At 45.5% G+C, this 22171-nt stretch overlaps 2 protein-coding genes across 4 annotated transcripts in view; both read right to left on the bottom strand.

The window, feature by feature from the left end:
- Nucleotides 1-22171, bottom strand: part of LOC309567476 (NXPE family member 4-like) — a gene marked incomplete at both ends in the record, with an annotated part of 285167 nt that overhangs the window by 101376 nt on the left and 161620 nt on the right. The gene's annotated exons all lie outside the window — the stretch shown is intronic.
- LOC309566425 (NXPE family member 1-like) overlaps nucleotides 1-22171 on the bottom strand; it is a gene marked incomplete at its 5' end in the record, with an annotated part of 132193 nt that overhangs the window by 29356 nt on the left and 80666 nt on the right. For 2 of the 3 annotated variants that reach the window (XM_082271566.1, XM_082271567.1), the window contains 2 exons: nucleotides 21124-21845; nucleotides 21938-22042. In XM_082271566.1, coding sequence (XP_082127692.1) covers nucleotides 21124-21845; nucleotides 21938-22030 — 815 coding nt within the window. Of the gene's footprint in view, nucleotides 1-21123; nucleotides 21846-21937; nucleotides 22073-22171 lie in introns of those variants that run through there. The other variant, XM_082271565.1, reaches the window with a different exon arrangement.

Here is a 22171-nt window from a genome sequence, read left to right as displayed (position 1 = left end):
AGGCCCCCGATTCTTTTGTGAAGAAAGAAGAAGTGAAGAAGTACTTAACCACTTGTCAACTGCCATATGTATTTATACTGCAGGGTGGCAGCCCTCCTGCTTGAACTTATGTACAGGTATGGGATTTTGCTCTTCCAGGTCTGTGGCGTGCAAGTGCACCGCCAGCAACCAGATTTCACTGTGATTGAACACAGCGGGAGCCGATTAGCAGGGCAAGCGGTATCCCATAGTATGCAGACGCTATAACTTTTGTGCAAACCAATCAATATATGCTTATTGGGATTTTTATTTTGCCAAAAGCATGTAGCAAAATATATATTGGCCTAAATTGATGAATCAATTTGATTTTTTATTTTATTTTTTTAAATATAGTTTTTTTTTTCAAAATTGTCGGCCTTTTTTCGTTTATAGCGCAAAAAATAAAAACCTCAGAGGTGATCAAATTTATTTGGGCAGAGCATCCCAGTTAAAGTAAAACAGTGCCGTATCCTAAAAAATGGCCTGGTCATGAAGGGGGTAAACCTTCTGGGGACAGAGATTCTTTGTTCCAAATCAGGAACTGTTCCATGAAATCAGGGACAGTTGGGAGCTATGATGTCATAATACCTCATTCCATATGCCATGCTGTAAATTCTATATTCCACAATGCATCACTTCATATAACATGCTGTTTTCCACAATGCCTCATTCTTTATGCCATGCTGTATGATTATTATTCTGCAACACTTCATTCTGTATACCATGGTGTACATTCCCTTTCCACACTACCTATTTCGTATGTCATGATTTACTGCCCTGTGGTGTATTTTGGTTTTGTGCTGCCCTAGGCAAGACTAAAATCGGGTGCCCCCATCTAAATTTGTCCCACCCCTTCCTGTCCTTTGACACCCGCCACTATCTGATCCTGTCTGCCAAAAACAGATGGGTGGGGTATCTATTCCCCATCTGTCCGGTCGTATAGGTAATCCGTTTCTATCCAACCGCCACATAGCTGAGAGTGGGCTGTGTCCTTGTCCGCTCTGCATAGCAGACAGATCCCCAGCTTGAGCAGGCGTATCTGCTTCACAGAACTCGTGTGAAAGGGATCTTACTATGTTTTTTTGGGGTTTTTTTTTTTTCGACTTTAATTATTTTATTTTTATTTTTTTGTACAGGTACAATTTTTTTTTAACTTTATATTTTTTTAAATTTATTTTTTTACTTTTTTTTTTTTTTGGGGGGGGGGGGGCTTGTATAAAGACTCCCATTTATTCGTAAAATGCAATATAGTAAGCCATGTTTACTATATTTCATTCACAAACTGACAAATAGTAAACACAGTTTACTATGTGTCAGTGATTAATGAATACAGAAGCGATCAGTACTGTGATCTCTGTTTATATTTCTATATTTCTATATACCAGCCCCCCTCTCTATCCATCCACTTCCCCCCACACTAGCAGCGGCTGCTGCCGGCGTAAGGGGGAAGTGGGAGAGCCGGCCAGTGGGGGGGTATGGCCACCATTAGTGTGAACCGAGCCTAAGACAGGAAGCATGTTACTTGCAAATCACCAGGTGGAAATAAAGGAAACGAAGCAGCGAAAAAAGAAAATGAATGCTGCCAAAATATCTAAGGATTGGTGAGCTGCAATATATTAAATGTTTGTTTTTGGGTTTAATGCCACTTTCATTTATCTTTTGTTAACATGGTAAATCTGATGGTTGGTCACCATTTTTATGACCAGACGACAGATAAATTAGTCACTTTATATCTAATATCATCTAGCTAACACTAACTTTTAAAATGGCCACTCATTTGTCATCATAAAGCTGACCTTCAGACAAATATATATATTTTTTTTGTTTTAATGCACCTAGTTTAAGTATCTAAATGTACACTATATTACAAAAGTATTGGGACGCCTGCCTTTACAAGCACATGAACTTGAATGGCATCCCAGTCTTAAGCCCCGTACACACGCGTCGAAAATTGTCAGGGAATTTTCGTCCAACGTCCGATCTGCCGATTTTCGGCTTGTTAGTATGATGCTTCCGACAACAGACTCTGACTTTTCGGCCGAAAAAAATCTGGTGTGCAGGCTATAAAATTTTTGTCCGTCGTCAAAACACGGCCGATTTTCGTGCAGTCAGTACAGATTTCGACAGGGAAAAATCTTATGAGCAAGTCTGGGCATGCTGAGAGAAGAAAGAACACAAAGAAAGCAATCCAACACATGACATCACTTCTGAAGCAGATTTTTGTTGGGCGAGAAAATTCGTGTGCAGTCTAGGCACATTCCAACCAACAAAACACCACTCTGGACAAAAGATGGACGATCGGTCGGCCGATAATCGTTGCGTGTGTACGGGGCTTTAGTCTGTAGGATTCAATATTGAGTTGGTCCATCCTTTACAACTATAACAGCTTCAACTCTTCTGGGAAGGCTGTCCACAAGGTTTAGGAGTGTGTCTATGGGAATGTTTGACCATTCTTCCAGAAGAGCATTTGTGAGGTCAACCACGGATGTTGGACAAGTTGGAAGCATGAAATTGTCCAAAATGTCTTGGTATTCTGACGTCTTAAGAGTTCTCTTCACTGGAACTAAGGAGCCAAGCACAACCCCTAAAAAAAAACAACCCCACACAAAAATCCCCCCTCCACCAAATAATTTTAACCATTGAACAAAGCAAGGTCCATCATGACATGGATAAGCGAGTTTGGGATAGAGGAACTTGACTGGCCTGAGTCCTGACCTCAACCCAAAAGAACACCTTTGGGATGACTTTGAGTGGAGACTATGTGCCAGGCCTTCTCAACAAACATCAGTGTCTGACCTCACAAATGCACTTCTGGAAGGATGATCAAACTTTCCATAAACACACTCCTAGGATTGTATGGTTGGGTTTTCTTTTATTATTTTTTTTTGGTTGAGCTAGATGGACTTGTGTCTTTTTTCAACCTTACTACGTAACATCTAAACGTGTCTAAATGCATTTGCAAAACGCAGCATCCAAAATATCAATACGTACAAGAGCGATGTTGTAAAATTATAATTCAAATGTTTAAAAAAAAAAAAAACACGGAGTCCGTCAGACGGAGGATGGCAGCTGTGTCTCCGTGCTGTGTGCGGAGACACAGCTGTCAGGTCCCCATGCACCTCTATGGGGGAAATCAGATGGGAACGGACCGTCTGTCCGTTCTCATCCGATCCGATCTGATCTGCTGGATGGATAGAAAATAGGGTTTCCATGCGTCCAGATTTGACGGATCGGATGTCAGCGGACATGTCTCCGCTGACATCCGATGCCCCATATAGATGCACGGGATGACCATTCAGATCCGCCAAAAAAACTGACAGGTGGATCTGAACGGTCCGCCTGTGTGAAAGGGCCCTAATTGAACAAGCTGAAGGTAGACGCTGATTGGCTACCACGCACAGCTGCACCCAATTTTTCACTCTCCTGTTTTAATAAATAAAGCCCTGTGTCTTCTGAATGCAAAGAATGATTGCAAGTGGTATATAGGGGGATAAGAACCATTATAATGTTACATACAAGCAGGGCCGGACTGACCATTGGGCACAGCGGGCATATGCCCGGTGGGCCGCCGAGGCCTCCGCTCTGAGTCCGGGCGCATTATAATGGGAACAAGTGTCCAGCCGTTGCCGCTGCTGGCCTCTCCCCGGCCAATTCCGCGGAGTCTGAGGGGCGCCGCATTACCGCAATCTGGCCGCCCGCCCCGCCACTGTCCCCGACTGCCCGGGCCCCGCATTACGGCAATCTGACCGCCCGCTGCTATCCCAGAGTCCCGACTCCCCACTCCTGGCTAACTTGGCTCAGCTGGCAGCCGGCTCCGCAGCGGCATCCAGCGTAGCTCAGGAGGGGGTGGAGTCGGTGGGTGGACCGTGTGACTGAAGCGTCATGTGACTAAGGCCGGGGGTGGAGCTAGAGGCCGGAGGGGACCCCATGCTGCCTTGTTGTCATTGGAAGAAGGGAGAAGTGAGCAGTCGCCGGCGCCGCACACCGCAGACACACACTGACAGAAGTGACTGAGTCAGAGTCAGTGTGTGGAGGAGCCAGAGTGTCAAGTGTCACTACTAGTGCCTGCCCTGGAGCTGCATTACAACACTAACACCATCACCACCCACGACCAGGACAGGAGCCAAGGCCTCAACAACAGCAACAACAGGTAAGGAAAGAAGGGCAGCAGCAAAATTTACAAACACAACACCACACACCACTGTCACTGCTGGGATTTGTGGTTCTGGGTGGCCTCCGGCAGAGCAGGGTTCTGGTCTGGAACTTCTGGCTTAGAAGCAGGCAGGCCGCAGGCGTAAAAAACAGATAACAGCTACATACTGTCACAGCACTGCTAGAAAACATGTGCCATGCCAGTTTGCTTGTTACATGTGATGTGACCGCTAGGTCCACATTTTCAAGTTGAAAATATGCACCTGGCTGTCACATCACATGTAACAAGCAAACTGGCATGGCACATGTTTCTAGCAGTGAAAGTGTTGTAGCTGACTGTTATCTGTTTTTTACACTTGCGGCCGGCCTGCTGCTAAGCCAGAAGTGAACCATGCTCTGCCGGAGGCCAGAACCACAAATCCCAGCGGTGTTGTCGTGTTTGTCTTTGTGCCCTTTCCTTACATGGCACATGTTCTAGCAGTGACCGTGTGTAGCTGTTTTCAAAACCGCTAGACACACACTGTCACTGGCTGCTGCTATAAAACATGTGCCATGCCAGTTTGCTTGTTACATGTGATGTGACAGCCAGGTGCACATTTTGAACTCGCATCCGCACATCAGATCGCATGTAATTTAGGAGCAGTGCGCTCTGAATTACATGCGATCAGCGCACCCGCAGTAGTGTGAACCGGCACTTAGTGCCGGTTCACACTTGTGCGGTTTGCGAGATCGCATGTAATTCAGAGTGCACTGCTCCTAAATTACATGCGATCTGATGTGCGTATGCGAGTTCAGCCATACACTTTGTATGGCTGAATTCACAGCGCATCCGCAGCAAACTCGCACATGAACCTTTTTTTCAGCCGCATCAGGATCGGATCGCATAGTGGTTCACACTTGTGCGATCCGATTCTGTGCGAATTGTCAGATCGCACTGCGATATGCAATCAAACTGGGGGTGTCGTTAACATTTCATTGACACCCCCTGCGTATCGCATATGGCAGTGTGAACTGCCAGATGTGCGGATGCGATGCGGGAACACGCTGCATATTCGCAGCCTTCCCGCATCGCACAAGTGTGAACCGGGACTTATACCAAAACTTTTTTTTTTTTTTTTTTTTAAATTAAGCTCCTATATACTGTAAATAATATAATAAATGCTTATCTAGATAAAAGAGTTAATATTCCTTATAAGGTGCAATATTATAATAGAAAAATAAGCGAATAAAAACATCCATGTCAGCCATAGATATGAAATAGGCAGCATAGAAAGACCACCTATATGTGCTATATGGACGTTTTTAATCACTTATTTTTCTATTATAATATTGCACTTTATAAGGAATATTAACTCTTTTATCTGGATAAGCTTTTATTCTATTTTTTGGTGGGCTGCATTGCATTGACAGGACACTGTAACACTAAGCTCGGCACTCAACGTTCTGTTGCTGCTTCTGTCCTCTCTTTTCTCCCTTACTTTGATCTGACTCACTCCCTCACTGACGTCACAAAGAAGGCGGAGAGGAGAGGGAGGAGGAAGGAGGGAGGTCACGGAAGTGCAGAGCTGTGAGAGAGACGGTGAGAGCCGGTTCACACTGGGGCAACCTGGTCGCCTGACATAGAGAAGCTGTGCACCCGTTCTAATAGGAGCAACACAAGTCGCTCCGACTTAGAAAAAGGATCCAGAGCTTCTTTGGGGCGACCCGGAGCGACCTGCATTGACTTCAATGATATGAAGTCCGTGCCGGCCGCTCCAAGGTCGCGGTGCGAGCTGCGCACCGTGACCTGTGAGGTCGCCCCGGCAAGTAGCATCGCCCCAGTGTGAACGGGGTCTTAATGCAGCCGACGGCTTCACAGAGCAGACGGAGCTCGCTGACAGGCGGGGAAAGAGCACAACTAATTGACGGAGCAACTAATCGATAATGACAATCGTTGACAACGATTGTAATTATCGATTATTATCGATTTAGTCGATTCAGCCCTAAAATCCTGTCATCAACTGTCCCGACGAACGCCGCCCCCCCGCCACGCCCCCCCCCCCCCGGGCTGCTCAGTCTAAAATGCCCGGGCCTATTTTTTGTCCCAGTCCGGGCCTGCATACAAGGGCCACAATCAAATTGAGGCTTTCTAGTTTAATTATTTGTTTGACAGATGACATTATAGATAAGAGGGAATGCAAAGAAAAGTTAATATATATATTAACAAGATATTGTTAATATATATATATATATTGTTTATATATTTTTTTTATACATATATATATTTTTTTTTTTTAAGCCATTTTGTGATTCAAAGCTGATTGGTAGCCACCCTTGTAAAGTAATAATTGCAATCCGGATGTCAAATTATGCTGTGGAATGTACTCTATCTATTATCTGCAAATTCCAAGGCTTTGTTTTTACTAACTTTTCACTGTTCAAAGCCTTGGCAACACTGGATGGTTTGTGCCCACTCTGCAGAAACGTCTCTTAGCTAGAAGAGATTCCTTCATCTTAGTGTATACAAAGGAAAGGGATGGTTTACAAACTAAGGAAATTACAAAATTTCAAATGTTTCACAATGGCTCAGAAATGGAAAAAATAAAAACCATTGTTTTTTAAATTTCTGTTTTGAGCCATTGTGAAACATTTGAAATTTTGTAATTTCCTTTGTTTGTTACTCATCCCTTTCCTTTAAGAAATTCTTTCATGACTGGCTTGGTACCAATGGATTGGCAAAAAAAAAGCCAAAGTGATGCCTATGCGTAAAAATGAATCACCGCCTTCACCTAGTAACTCTAGAACTGTAAGTTTAAGGTGCATTTCCACTTTTGCAGTCAGTAGAGAAACCCCCGATATAAATGTTTTTGTGTTCCCATTCACACAGCATATCTAAATACCCAAATGCTCAAAAAAATTAAAGGACATATCAGATCTCAATGGGGAGAAATCTCATGCTGGATATCTATACTGATATGGACTGGGTAATGTGTTAGGAATGAAATGATGCCACATCGTTTGATGGAAATGAAAGTTATCACCCTACAGAAAGCTGAATTCAAGGACACCGCAAAAATCAAAGTGAAAAATGTATGCAGCAGGCAAGTCCATTTTGCTGAAATTTCATTACAGCAACTCAAAATGGTACTTAGTAGTTTGTATGGCCCCCACGTGCTTGTATGCTGCCTGACAACGTTGAGGCATGCTACTAATGAGACAATGGATGGTGTCCTGGGGTATTTTGCTCCCAGATCTGGACCAGGGCATCACTGAGCTCCTGCATAAATTGAGGTGCAATCTGGCAGCGTCGGATGGACCAAAACATAATGTCCCAGAGGTGTTCTATTAGATTTAGGTCAGGCGAGCATGGGGTCCATTCAATTGTATCAATTCCTTCATCCTCCAGGAAATGGCTGCATACTCTTGCCACATGAGTCCGGGCATTGTAGTGCACCAGAAGGAGCACAGGACCCACTGCACCAGCGTAAGGTCTGACAATGGGTCCAAAGTCTGGTTAGTTGAATGCTGCTGATCAGTGAGGATGCAGGCTGAGGAAAGGTCCGACCAGACCCAAAGCATACTACAAAACAGGACAAGATAGCCCAACCGCCGCACACCTCACTCGGAAAAGCAGCCTCAGCTCAGTTCATCCATACCACAGCTCCAAAATGTTTCAGTCCGCCCCCGGGGCTTAATCATGTAGACGAGGGTCTGCTGGTGGCAGAGGAATAAATACCATCATCAGCCGTCTGAATATTAATGTAGGTAAACCACTCAGAAAATTTAAAGGGGCAAGTAAATGAAAAAAGGCACCATTTGGCATAAGTCCACTTCCCTAAAAACCACCCATAGACAGGAACTTCACGTGTGATATAGTAATAATGAGAACCAATAGACAGTTTATGGGTATGCATGTACTGGTGCAAAAAGTAAATAGAAACTAAAAACAAAGGGTAAAGAAATAAAAATAATATTGTTGCATATTAAATGCAAAAAAGGAAATGCAAAAAGAAAAAATGACAAACTGCCACGAGCAATCCTACAAAAGCCTAATCCCCTGGTTAAAAATGTTGTTATTCATTATATTTTTGTTTTTTATTAGTTATTGGAATTCTCTTTAAAATATGTAGTACGAAAAAACTAAAAAACATGTCTTGAAAGACAGGAAGTAAGCTTAAGTGGGGAGGATAGAGATCGTGCGTGATAAAAACCCTGTATGGTAAATTCCAATCTCAAGGCTTAATCACGAATAACAAAAAAGGTCCAAGGTTCACAGGAGGGAAAAGGACAGAGACCCCGTGCAATGTCTCTCATACCAGCAATAATATTCAATGCATAAACGTAAGGAGAGATATTGAGCGAGATAGGGGGTCAAAACTAGAACAATCTAGGCGAGCTGATAGAGTAACCTATGAGGACACAATAAAGTGATATTAGTCTATTTACATGATTCGCTAAAGTGGAAAAGATGGTCTTCAACATTGTCACAACAATGTGACATAGTCCACAGGAACAAGTGACCTTAAAGCAAGATTAGAGGCTAATGGTAGAAATGTATTCAATCTTGAGCTGATGAGATGTGTATGAAGGGATGGTGTTACTCTCCTCAGAAACGGTATAGACTATAATCCAAAACAACTAGTGAAGTACCAAAAAATGGCTCAAATGTGCAAAAAATAATAAAATACAAAACCACCCTCTCTCTATGTACTACATAAGTGGGGAAGTTCATGTGCAAAAAAGCAAAAAAAAACATACACACCGGTCAAAGTCACCACTGAGAAAAGTCTAAATTGAAGCAATAAACTACGTGTTTGGTATATATAATATGTGGTAATACCAATGAGGGTATGCCAAAAGTAACTAAAACCTCTATCAAAAACAATGTAAACACTGGATTGTGAATATAGGTATGAAAAATCATCCATTTACCTTGGACCCCTAAACAAAGGTAAATTGTGAATTACATCTAAAGGGTTAAGAAAAAGTGTCCTGCATAATTTTTTTACTTTAATTTTTGGAATTCAGCCCTCTGTAGGTTCATCATTTTCATTTCCATCAAACGATGTGGCATCCTTTTATTCCTAACAATCAAATTACAGCAAGTTGTAGTTTGATTGGTTGTTGATGTTGTCGTTGGCAAAGATGACAAAGGCAGAAAAAATCCTGAGCATCTAATCCACTTTAATGGTTGGAATCAAAGCCTATCAGCCTATCTATCAATTTCCTGTGTGTGTATTTTTACTTACCTTTATCGATACATTACCCATTCTTTTTGCTTTTTAATTATTTTTTTATATATCCGATTTTTTTTTTTTAGTTCAATCTTATTTTATTGAAAGAGAAGGGTTTTACAGAGTTAGGGGAGAAGCATGGAGCATGAAACATACAGTAAAATAAGTTGTTCAGGAATGACATAAAGTAAACCGTGAGTAAATGCATACAACAATCAACATCAATAAGTGCCAATATGGAACCTAAATCGCCAGGTCCATTAGAACCTGGCAGCAGCACAAGGACAAGATAACAGCAACTTGGGGTGTCAGGTGTTAACATAAATAAGAGAAAAATCAAAGAAAGGCCAACACCGGTACAAACACTTTCATGGTTGGCGTCACTTGGGAAGAATGTGGAAAGTGTGGTAGGCATTGTTAAATATCTCGGTTTTCCAGTAAGAAACACCTAAAAACAACAAATAAACAAAGAGAATTGCCTTATGGTGTCAATGATATAGCTAGAGAGGGGAAAAGAGCTTAGAGGATGGGATAAAGCAGGAGAATGTAAAGAGGTATGCCAAGGGGGGAAAAAGAAGGTGGATGAAATCAGGAGGGGCCCCCCACGTCCCACTACTGCCCCCCAGCACCGGGTAGCACAGACGTCCCGAGCCAGGACTGAAAGGCATCCGAACACCGAAACATGTCCCAGGACCTCCAAGCAGCAGAGAATCGGTCCTCCCTGCCCCCCTCCCGCGCCAACAGGTTTTCCATGTCCCTAAGCCGATCCAGTTCCAGAGCCCACTCAAGTTTAGAGGGTACGTGCTTGGTCCTCCAGTGTCTGGGTATCACCGTCCGAACAGCCGCCAAGAAAAACCTCAGAACGTCTCTCTTGATCGACCGGAAGGAACCGGGTAACAAAGACAACAAGGCCAGTTCCGGCGTCGCAGGAACAATGGTCGCCTGGAGCCTGCAATACAGAGCTATGATTCCTGTCCACAATTCATGGATCTGGGGACATTCCCACCAGATATGGATAAGCGTTCCCCTCGAGGACGAGCACCGCCAACATTGGTCCGACTGGATTGGGTCAATGTAGGCAATCGAGGAAGGGCACCTGTACCATCTGCTTAAGAGTTTGAACCCCTTCTCCTGAACTTGGGTAGCAGGAGACAGCGAGTGGGTCATCGCAAAACATTTGTGCCAGTCGGTAGATGAAAGGGTTCGGCCCAGGTCCTTGTCCCAGACAGCAGTATATGTCGGCGGGTCAGGGCGGAGGGTGCGCAGTAGCAAGGAGTATAAGAGAGACACCGTGTGCGTGGGGGGAACATCCTGGAGCAGGATAGAGTCCAACTCCGAAGGATCTCCTCTAACATCAGTCAACGAGGGCAGAGTGTGCATATAGGAGAGGGCCTGGCGGCGCTGCAGCCAGTTCACAAGATCACCACTGGTGGTGGCGGATGCAGGAGAAATCAACAGGGACGGGTCAGCTCGGAGAATCTGGGCCACCCGTCGATGGTCCGTCGCACTCCAGGGGCCAAATCTGGAACACGAGGCCGCCGGAGGGAATGCTGGGGATCCAAAGAAGGGTGTCATGGGGCCCTGAGGACTTGACAGACGTCCCGATTTATTCAGGCAATCCCAGACCCGCAAGGTCTGACGCGTTAAAGCGCCGAAGGAAGAAGTGTGGCCACGGAGATGCACCGGGGTCCAGGGGAGTGCCCTGAGATCGAAAGGGGCCAGAAGGTGTTCAAGTTGCACCCACAGTTTAGTTGGGGCATTGTGAAACCAATCCACTAAGCGCGTCAAGGTCGCCGCTCGATGGTAGAGAGCGAAATCTGGGATACCAGTGCCCCCTCCAGACTTTGGAAGGGTGAGAGTCGCATATTTTAAGCGGGGTCGGCTATGAAACCATACAAATCTCGAGAGCGCTTTGCGTAGCTTGTCAAAGAAGGAGGCAGGTATGTGGATAGGAAGCGCTTGAAAGAGGTATAAAAAACGAGGTAGAACGTCCATCTTCAGAACATTGATCCTCCCAAACCAGGACAAGCGTTTCGTGGAGTAGGTAGATAGGTCAGATAGGGTTTTAGTGAAGAGAGGGGCAAAATTGTCAGCGAAGAGTCGTGTCGGGTCAGAAGGTAGCTGGACGCCCAAGTAGCGAACGGAGGAGGATCCCGTCTTAAAGGGATAAGCATCCGAGATACGCTGGAGAGTTGAGTTAGGCAGGGAGATATTTAGTATCTCCGATTTAGAGTGATTAACTTTAAAGTTGCTCACAAGGCCAAATTTGCGGAACTCGGTCAGGATCGCGGGCAGGGACTTTTGAGGAGAAGTGATATAGAGCAGTAGGTCATCGGCAAACAGTGCCAGCTTAGAATGTATGGGGCCAATGGTCAGTCCGCAAACATTGGGGTTGTTGCGAAGTGCAACGGCCAAATGTTCCATAACCAGGACATAGAGGAGCGGAGATAGGGGGCAACCCTGGCGCGTGCCGTTGTGTATGCTGAAAGCAGGGGACAGGGAACCGTTAATTCGGAGCCTAGCGGAAGGCGACTTATAGAGGGCCATAATTCTAGCTAGCATCAACGGGCCTACACCGATTTGCTCCAGGGTAAGACGTAAAAAATGCCAGTCCACGCGATCAAAGGCCTTCTCCGCGTCCACTGTCAGCATGCATAGGGGTACAGCTTGGGAGCGGGCATAATCAGTAAGCAAGAGGGTCTTCAGGGTGTTGTCCCTAGCTTCTCGGCCCTGGACAAAGCCCACTTGGTCCTTATGGATAAGGTCTGGCAATAAAGGCTTCAGTCGGGTCGCTAGGATCTTAGCATAGAGTTTAAGGTCAATTCCAATCAAAGAGATAGGCCTGTAATTGGCGCACGAGGCGGGGTCTTTCCCCGGTTTTGGAATTAGAGATATGTGGGCCTCCAACGTCTGAGGTGGAAATGCAGAGCCGTCCGGAATCGAGTTAAATACCCGGGCTAAAAAAGGGGCCAGAAGGGAGCCAAACACCTTATAAAACTTAGCAGTAAAGCCATCGGGGCCAGGACTTTTACCAGTAGGGGAGGATGCAATCGCCGCCATAACCTCGTCAGCTGAGATCGGCACTTCTAGGTCTGATACGGCCTCATCAGGCAAGGATGGGAGGGCGGTCGTCGACACATACGCGGCCTTGTCGTCGAGGGAGGCCCTTGGGGCACCCTGGGGTAGGGACGCAGAAATATTGTAAAGCGACTGGTAGTAGGTTGCAAAGGATTGACCAATTTGTGTTGGGGTCGTCGCCAGGGACCCTGTAGGGTCACGAATCTGGGTGATAAACGTAGAGGCAGTGCGTGGGTGGAGAGCGCCAGCCAAAGGGCGTCCACATTTATCCTGGGACTTGTATCTGTGCAGGGCCAGTTTCTGGTCAAACGTGTGGGCAGAGGCCACATATAGGTCTCTAAGTTGGGAGCGGGCCATAGAGAGGTCTGCTAGAATGGCATCGGAAGGGGTCTGGCTGTGCTTCGTTTCTAGTTCGCGGAGCTTTAGAGTCGCAGCTGCAATGGAGGCTGATCTTTCTTTTTTAAGCCGGGTACCCATCTGAATAAAGGTACCCCGTAGCACTGCTTTGAGCGCCTCCCACTGACAAGGAAGGGGCGTAGGGTCGTCAGCGTGGTCCGAAAAGAAATGGTTAACGACAGTGGAGATCGTGTCCACACAGCCCGGGGTCGCCAGTATAGAGTCATTAAGCCTCCAGGTCCACTCTCTCAGCGGAGTATCCGGGGGGGATAGTGTGAGAAAGATCGGGGAATGGTCGGACCAGACCAATGTCCCAACGCTATCCTCGGGGGACCAATCAAGGCAAGCATGATCCACGAAAAAATAGTCTATCCTGCTATATGATTGATGGGCCGACGAAAAGTGAGTGTAGGTCCGAGAGGTCGGGTGGAGGATCCTCCCTACATCAACAAGGCGCATGCTGTGAAGGGCACGCTTCAGGGCGCGTAACTTCGTATAGGAGAGGGATGAGCGAGAGGAGGAGGTATCCAGCAGCGGGTCCAAAGGAAGATTGAAGTCGCCACCCAGGATGACCCTCCCCTCCGCGAACCTCGCAAGCAGTTCAAGGTATCGCAAGGCCGAGGCGACCTGATTAGTATTAGGCAAGTAGAAGTTGGCGACCGTGTACGTCGTCCCCCAGAGTGCAAACTTAACTAGCACGTACCTCCCCTGTGGGTCCGTAACCTGGTCAACCACACTGACTGGCAGGGATTTGTGAAAAGCCACAGACACCCCTTTGGACTTCTGAAGCGGATTAGAACTGTGAATCCATCGGTTGTAGTACCTGTTGGAGCAAGCAGGGACAGAGTCGGAGCAAAAATGAGTCTCTTGGAGTAGCAAGATATTGACATGGTGCTTATGCATATGATATAGAACTTGCCCCCGCTTAGAAGCTATATTGAGGCCCTGTACATTATAGGAGCCTAGGGTAAGTCGGGGGCGAGCACTTACCGTGTGGGCCATAGTGGAACGCGAGCGGGCAGGTAGAGGGTAGTAGGTAAACCTGGAAAATAGGAAAAGAAAAGAAAAAGAAAAATAGAGAAGAAAAGGAGGGGAAAACTAAGTGGTACACTGAGGAGTAGACAAGGGGGACTCCAGGAAAGGAGCCAAGGAAACTATGGTGCCTGAGTACAGGACACCGTACGTTACATACGATATGGGCACAGAACCGTGCTCAACCTATGGGGGGGTGGAAATGTGAAGAGGGAGTTAGAAGCACATGAGTGGGTCCGGCAACACAGCAGACCTAAAAGAATCAGTTAGGAATACACCAAAAAAAAAAAAAAAATTTGACAATATCAGAGCTCAATACAGGGAGAATGGGAAAGACGTAGAATTGCGGCTTTTGGGGGTGAAAGTTACAACCTCGTGACATATGGGAGATCAACAACGAAATAGCAATTGAAATACTATCTGATAAGACCAGATCCAACGGAATCATGCGGCGTCAGGTGTCCCCCCCCCAAACCCCAGCTGGTCAGGATAACAGCAAAGGGCAGGGGTAAGGGCAGGTTAAAACAGTAAGTGCAGGAAGCCATGGGGCGATGAGCAGTAAATACGGAGAAAAAATACATACACAAATTGTCACCAACAGGAAGCATCATCATTGTATATCAAGTAATACCAATAACATGGAACATAAAAATAACTAAGGACTGGTGGACCAGAAATCCCCAGCGGTAACGGTCTCTCCGGAACCCCCTCAAACCCCAGCCAGATATAGCAATAGCAAAGGGCAGAAGTAAGGTCAGTCTCCGACGGTTAAGGCTGGTAGCTGTGGAGAGAAGCATGGTAGAGCGGGAGAGGGAAAACAGAGGGTCAACAGATAGGGTCCGGTCACATCAGGATAGTCAGTGTAGAGTGCGGTATATGCGGTAATCAAGCTTCCGGGGACTGAGGGCGGCGGGCCCCACTCCTGGGTATGGCAGAGCGTGAGCGGGAGCGCCTTCTTCTCTGAGGAAGAGGGCCAGATGTCTGTGGTCGCACCCATTCAGCAGGAGGATCCAGCCAGTTCGGAATGTCCACTGGAGTGTGTCCCAGGAAGGAGAAGAAGTCAGTCAGTTGATCAGGATCCGCCAGCACAAACTTCCTGGAGTTGAAAGTAACTTTAATGCTGAAGGGGTGCCCCCATGTATAGGTGGCCCCAATTTGGCGTAGCAAGTCCAGTAAGGGACGGACCACTCTCCGCATGTGTAGGGTGTTGCGGGATAGGTCGGGGTATAGGTGGATGGAGGAGCCATCAAAGTCCAGAGGACCCTGTTGCCAAGCCTTCCTCATTATTTCTTCCTTCAGGGTATAGTAGTGAACCCTACATAACACATCACGGGGACGATCATCACCCCTACCTCCTGGGCCCCCCACTCTGTGCACCCTGTCTAGTTCGATGGTTGTGGTAGGAGCTCTACCGAGAACCTGATTGAGAATGGCAGTCACAGTGGGTTTAAGGTCCGTACCAGAGGTGGCCTCAGGGAGACCCTGAATCCTAATGTTGTTCCTGCGACTCCTGTTTTCGCCGTCGTCAACGCGAAGTTGTTGCTGACGCAGGCGGCGGAGGTGGTCACGGGAAGCAGCCTCCAGTGCGGAAATGCGGGACTCGTGGGCTGCTTGAGTAGCGGTGACGGAGGCAACAGTGGAGTCAGTAGTGGAAATCTGCTGACGGATCGCATTTAATTCAGCATGCAGGGAGAGTTCCATTTTAGAGGCCCAGGAGTCGAAGTCCGACCTGAAGGCCGAGAGAAGGGAAGCTGCCTCCGACCGGAGGGTTCCTCCACAATCCGGGGCGTCTGGACCCCCATTTAGTGCAGAAGAGCTGGGCAGGAGAGATGAGGAAGAGGACGTTGCTGGAGAAGGAGGTCGATCCGCACAACCCGCATCCACACTAAGGGAAGCCGGCTGAGACGGTGGAGGGGGGGGTTTAGTTTTACCCACCGCGCGACCGGTCGCCATCTTGTCAGGTCTAGGGGAGCGGGGTTCCGTTGGCGCAGTGCGCAGTAGGTAACGTTGCATAGAGCTCTGTTGAAGGTCTGAAGGGTCGGCGGGGTGGGAATTGCCCGCCGACATGTATATGGTAGGTGTAGCTAGACTAACACGTAACTGCTGGAGCCGGATGATCTCGTGGCTCAGCACCGCATGACCAGTGTCTTCAAATCAGTTGCAATGAAATCCACACGGGAGTGAAGACACGGGCAGGTAGTGCAAGTCTGTCAATGTAGGATAAGTTTGAGCTTAGCAATCCACAGCAAAAGAGGAGCAGAGAGACAGATGATCCGGTGCAGGTATTCGTGAGGCAAGGAGTGGAGGCCTGGTGCAATACTCTGCAGAGCTATGAGGATGTAGCTGAGGAGCCTCAGAAGCAGCAGATAGGTCCTTGTCAGGCTGAGGGGAACTCAGCAGGGACTGTGAGCAATACTCTGCAGGGGCTGTGAGCAGTACTCTGCAGGGGCTGTGACCAATACTCTGCAGGGACTGTGAGCAATACTCTGCAGGGACTGTGAGCAATACTCTGCAGGGACTGTGAGCAATATTCTGCAGAGACTGTGAGCAATACTCTGCAGGGGCTGTGAGCAATACTCTGCAGGGGCTGTGAGCAATACTCTGCAGGGGCTGTGAGCAATATTCTGCAGGGGCCGTGAGCAATACTCTGCAGGGATTGTGAGCAATATTCTGCAGGGGCTGTGAGCAATATTCTGCAGGGGCTGTGAGCAATATTCTGCAGGGGCTGCGAGCAATATTCTGCAGGGCAACAGCAGCAAAGAAACCTTGTCCAGGCCACAGCCTCCCTCAGCAGTGGGAATCCAGAGAAGCAGAGCGTGTCTCAGATCAGCAGCAACACAGTAGGGGGGGGAGAGGATGGGACCCCCAGTGATCTCTTTGTGGCTAGGTGGGTCTTCTAGGACTCCGCAGTGCAGAAGGTGGGTGTAGGGTGGGTGGCAAGATGGCGGACAGCGGCGGCCTGGAGCGTCCTACCGCGGAGAGCGGGGTCCCCAGCTGCACAGCCGGCCTGGCGGCTAATAGAGGGCCATCGGGGGAAGACTGCCTCGGATGTCTCTTACCGTCCCCGGATCCAGCTAGGCCGCGATGCCGCGGGTAGGCCGCGGTGGCGTGGGTAGGCCGCGATGGCGCGGGTAGGCCGCGGTGGCGTGGGAGGCCGCGATGGCGCGGGTAGGCCGCAGGCGCCGGTCCGGCGTGATCTCCGTCAGGATGGGCAAAATAGGAGGATGGCCGGCTCCCTAGACCCTGTCAGCTCCGGGAGTAGAAGTCCGTGCGCCGATCCGGAGGCCAGGTGAGTGGATGGCAGCGGATTAGTCCGTGGCTGGAACGGAGCTCCCTCTTCATGCGGCCATCTCGGCCAGCGTCCGGACACGCCCCCCCGATTTTTTTTTTTTTTAAGGTATGCTATGTCATATATGCATTTCCTTGGATAGCGCACTTTATCACTATTTTCACATGTCCAGTCAGCACCTACCCTGTCTGCCTTTAGACAATCCCTAAAACCTCACTAATTCAGGGAAGCCTACCCCACCTCCACCTAAAAACTGTACCCGAATCACCTCCACTAGATCATTCCCCGCCGCTATTACCTATTGTACAACATCTCCATTTAGATTGTGATCAGGGTCCTCCTATTCCTTCTGCTTTTAACTGTATTGTAATTGTACTGTCCCCCCTCTGCAATGTAAAGCGCTGCGCCACACTGGCGCCATATAAATCTTGTATTATAATAATAATAAAACGGGACATGGAGGACCTAAGCTTTAAAGGAAATATTGGCTGAACTGAATTTATTCATCCTTTAATTTAAGCAATTGAAGGAGAATATAATGACCTTGTAAGAATACATAAACATTCTGTATTTTAAATAAACACGTCAAAGGATCTATATTTAAAAAGACAAAGGAGGCAAGCCTTGTGCATTAATCTTTACAGTGTCCTACATTTTGTGGAACCATAAGAATCGAATATAATCAACCTCTAACAGGAAGTCGGATCACAGTAAAAAAAAAAAACAGAAGGTACCAAAATATACTTGAATAGAATTTTCTTTTTAAACCATTACATCACTTTAACATTGCATAAGGCATCAGATACCTTTATCTGGTAATCATTTTAAGATGCAATTTTAAAGTGAACCTTTGGCAAGGTTAGGGTTATTTACTTATTTTAACATTTTCATCAAAGCGTAAATAAGCTCTAAAACCGGCACTTACTGACCCCTGTAGCTGCAGCCAATGTGGAGCAATTAATCCTTAATATTCACAACAGAAGTGCTTAAGTTCAAGTGGTTCTTCTGGTAACTCAGCTCAACAGCACCCCTTTCTTGGCAGGGAGTCTACAGCTTTCTAACATCTAATATAAGTGCAAACAGGTGCTCTGGAAAGAGGATTAGGGGGGAGCTGAGCTGCTGTGAGATAACTACTTAACCACTTTAGCCCCAGAGGATTTGGCTGCTTAATGACCAGGCCACTTTTTTCAATTTGGCACTGCGCGACTTTAACTGACAATTGCATGGTCATGCAGTGCTGTACCCAAACCAAATTTACATCCTTTTTTCCCACAAACAGAGCTTTCTTTTGGTGGTATTTGATCAACTCTGTGCTCTTTATTTTTTGCGATAGTAATAAAAAAAGAGTGCAAATTTTGTGAAAAACTTAAATTTTCTACTTTGACAGTTAAAAAATATCCAAATATATTAAATTTTTGTCATATATTTAGGCCAAAATGTATTTAGCTACATGTCTTTGACAAAAAAAATCTCAATGAGCATATTTTTAACCACTTTAAGACCGGAAGATTTTACCCCCTTCCTGACCAGGCCATATTTTGCGATTCAGTGCGATGCTGTACCCAAATGAAATTCCCATCTTTTTTCCCCCCACAAATAGAGCTTTCTTTTGGTGGTATTTAGTCACCTGTGCGATTTAAAGTTTTTGAAAAAAAGAGCGATAATTTAAAAAAAATATATATATATTTTTCACATTCTGATACTGCATATAACATTTTAAAAAACAATTTACAAATCAACATTTTTTTTTAAATTTTAGGCCAATTTGTTTTCTGCTACATATTTTTGGTAAAAAAAATATCGCAAAAAGCGTATATTGATTGGTTTGCACAAAAGTTACTAACTACGGGAAAGATTTGTCAATTTTATTGTTTTTTTTTTTTACTAGTAATGGCGGCGATCTGCGATTTTTTCCGGGACTGCGACATTGCGGCGGACAGATCGGACCCCTAACTGACATTTTTGACACTTTTGGGGGGACCAGTGACATTACTACAGTAATCAGTGCTAAAAATATGCACCGTTACTGTAATAATGACACTGGCAGGGAAGGGGTTAACGCTGTTGGTGATTAAGGGGTTAAATGTGTGCCTCATGCTTACTGACGTGTGTGGGGGGAGGGGGGTTCTGTGACAGAGACACATATCGCAGGTTCAGCTATGCTGAATCCTGTGATCTCTCCGTGTCTGTCACAGAGAAGATCCGTCTGCTTTGTTTACACAAGTGGGCGGATTTTCTCACTCTTTCCCCAAAGATCGGGGAAGAGAGATGGTGATCGCCATCTCTCCTCCTCCGAGCCGACTCCCGCTGTGTCTAAAGAGACATGCAGGAAATCAGTGATGTAGGTCTACGTCGCTGGACCCAGGGCTGCCACTGTGCTGCAGTAGCAGCAACGTGAGCAGTCTGGAAGTGGTTAAAGTGTTTGTTAACCCTACATTTCATATTTCTGATATGTGCCTGTTGTACCATGTACATGTATGAAAGCATATACTGTTCTCTTTGAATCGCTTCTTTTGTGTGAAATCCCTGGTGTTCCTGCCAGTCCCTTTGCTTTACTATACAAAAAACTGACCACACTAAGCAGGAGAGCCCAATGTGGTCAGTTCTCTAGCTGCTCTTCTCTAATTATCAAACTTGTCCTGACACGCCTCCCCTGCACAGCCTTTCACTTGGAAGTTCAGTGTACTGTTGCTTCTCCTTCCCCAGCTCCTATGCAGCTGCAAACAGAGGGAACAGAGAGAATGTGATCACTTATAAAAAAGAGGAAATAAAAGGCACTGATAATGTTTTTAATATCTATACAGAGCTCTGAAGACGTTAGCCAATGATGAAACGCGTTAGCTGGAACGCGCGCGGTGACGTCACATGAGCTGGGTGGAACGCAAACCAGTAGTACCGCTCTCCACTTTACAGCTCTCTTATGTGACGGCGTTTTAATTGTTTCATTCCTGCATATGGATCTTTCCTTTTTAAACATATCCGGACTGAGGAGGACAGCGGAGGAGTGACACCATTGGAGTAAAGATGAGGCATCCATTCGGAGGGAACCCATCCCGGCTCTGGGGGGTCACTTAAGTTTATGTGGTCTTAATGCCATAAGGCATATAAGACTCATGTGGTCTGGTGAGTGAGCATTTTTACTATTAGCCAGGGTGGAAAGTAAAAAGTGACACCAGTGATTGATTAGAGAGCCAGGCACTGAGCACCTGCACTTTGCACTGCATTGAATTACCCCAATATCTTTGAATTTTTATCATAAGAAGTCACATTTGCACATGAATTGTATGGAGTATTTATGAGATCATTCACACATCTCATGCACTACTTATGAACTTGAACTTTTCCGTTTTATATGCACATTTTTTTATATATACATATTATTTTATATATTTAGTTTTATTGAACGAGCAACTTTGGTTTTTTTGAATATCACATTTATTTGCTTACTTGTTTTTTTGCACAACCCTATGCACTTTAATATAAGTACTAATTTTTCTGAATTATTATAAGATTGTATATAATTTATATCAAATATCTGCACTTTAAATAGCGCAAGCGCTATACTTAATCCTGTATCAAAGTTACTTCACACACAGTCACTAGCACTTTACTATAGCAGCTGCATCTTAACCCCTTAGTAATAGCTTTTTTAAGTTTTTATTTTTGTTTTTTTTCTTTTTTTCTAGCTCATAGGTTGATCCACTGGTTATACCACCAGTATATCATACCTCTGCTTGAATTGCCCAGTGCCCAACTTTGTAACTGGTTTACATAAATCAACCTGAAACTAAATTCTACTTTCGATGACTGACCCTCCATTCAAAACATAGATATATCTAATTATTTGGGAAAATCTTCTATAAACAGGCTTGGGACTTGCAAACTATCTTAAGACTAAAAAGCAAACTATCCCAGTAATAAAAGGTAATCTTAGGAAGTACTTACGTGAAAAAAAGAGTCTTGTTTGCATTGGTGAGGTATGTATAAGGTGCGTTCCCACTTTTTAATGATATGAAAGCCTCACAAGGTACTGCTGGTAACTTGATACAGTAGAAAACTTCTCTATATTTCCTGTCCACATATTTACATTTTTCTTGTTGGGATTTCAAGTAAAAGCCACATTCTGTATATACTTCCCGACTTTTATTAAGGTATGTTCCCGTGTAGTTGATATAATTGTATCCCATATTTCTTCCTTTCCACAATAGAGATACACCTTCACTGGGATGCATTAGGAGAATAGATATTTGTACTTGTCCTTTCCAAAATAATGTGTAATAAATATTGTAAGTTCCATTATTGAAGTCCTCAATTCTTCCAGAAGCTCCAGCTCCAAGCTTTGGTGAAAAGACCCGGGCTCGTAAGAAATCTCCTCCAAAAGTTTTTCTTTTCCCCAAATAATTGAACATGTCAACCTGAACAATCAAGGTGTCTCCAACACAGTATTTAGATTTATAGTTAATTATTTTTGCTGTGCTATCTAGTGCGCTGGTGGTTTCATTAAAATGCATGGTATCCTTTTGGGGGATTGTAGAGTTTATCGTAGTCATTATCTCAGTTATTTGTTGGTCAGTGGTTTTGTTTTCCGTAGTTGTTGCAATGTACTTAGTGTTTCCACAGGCAGGAAAAAGATGTATTCTTTGATTGAGAAATTGAAAGTTTGAAAGCTGATGGGAAATGGTTAACATTTCTACTGTTACACTCTTAACCGTATCTACAGATGCAATTATAAGTGTGAGTTCTACAACAAGAAACCTACCTGACTGAAGTGTAGATAAATGATCCAGCTAAACGCCACGATAACTGTACAACATACAATGATCATATACACTTTTCTGAATGATTTGAACATTCTATTGGTCTCCTGAAACAGAAGTGAGGTGAAATCAATCATAAATGGGATCCATAATTTATAGCATAATTAAAGGGAGGTTTTAAAATAATGGTCAACCCAAAGCAGCTTTCCATGCTCATTGGGTTGTGGTGGTTAACG

The sequence above is a fragment of the Pelophylax lessonae genome (assembly GCF_965119305.1).
Source record: "Pelophylax lessonae genome assembly, chromosome: 11".
Taxonomy (NCBI): domain Eukaryota; kingdom Metazoa; phylum Chordata; class Amphibia; order Anura; family Ranidae; genus Pelophylax; species Pelophylax lessonae.
This window is presented reverse-complemented; position numbering and strand designations above follow the sequence as displayed.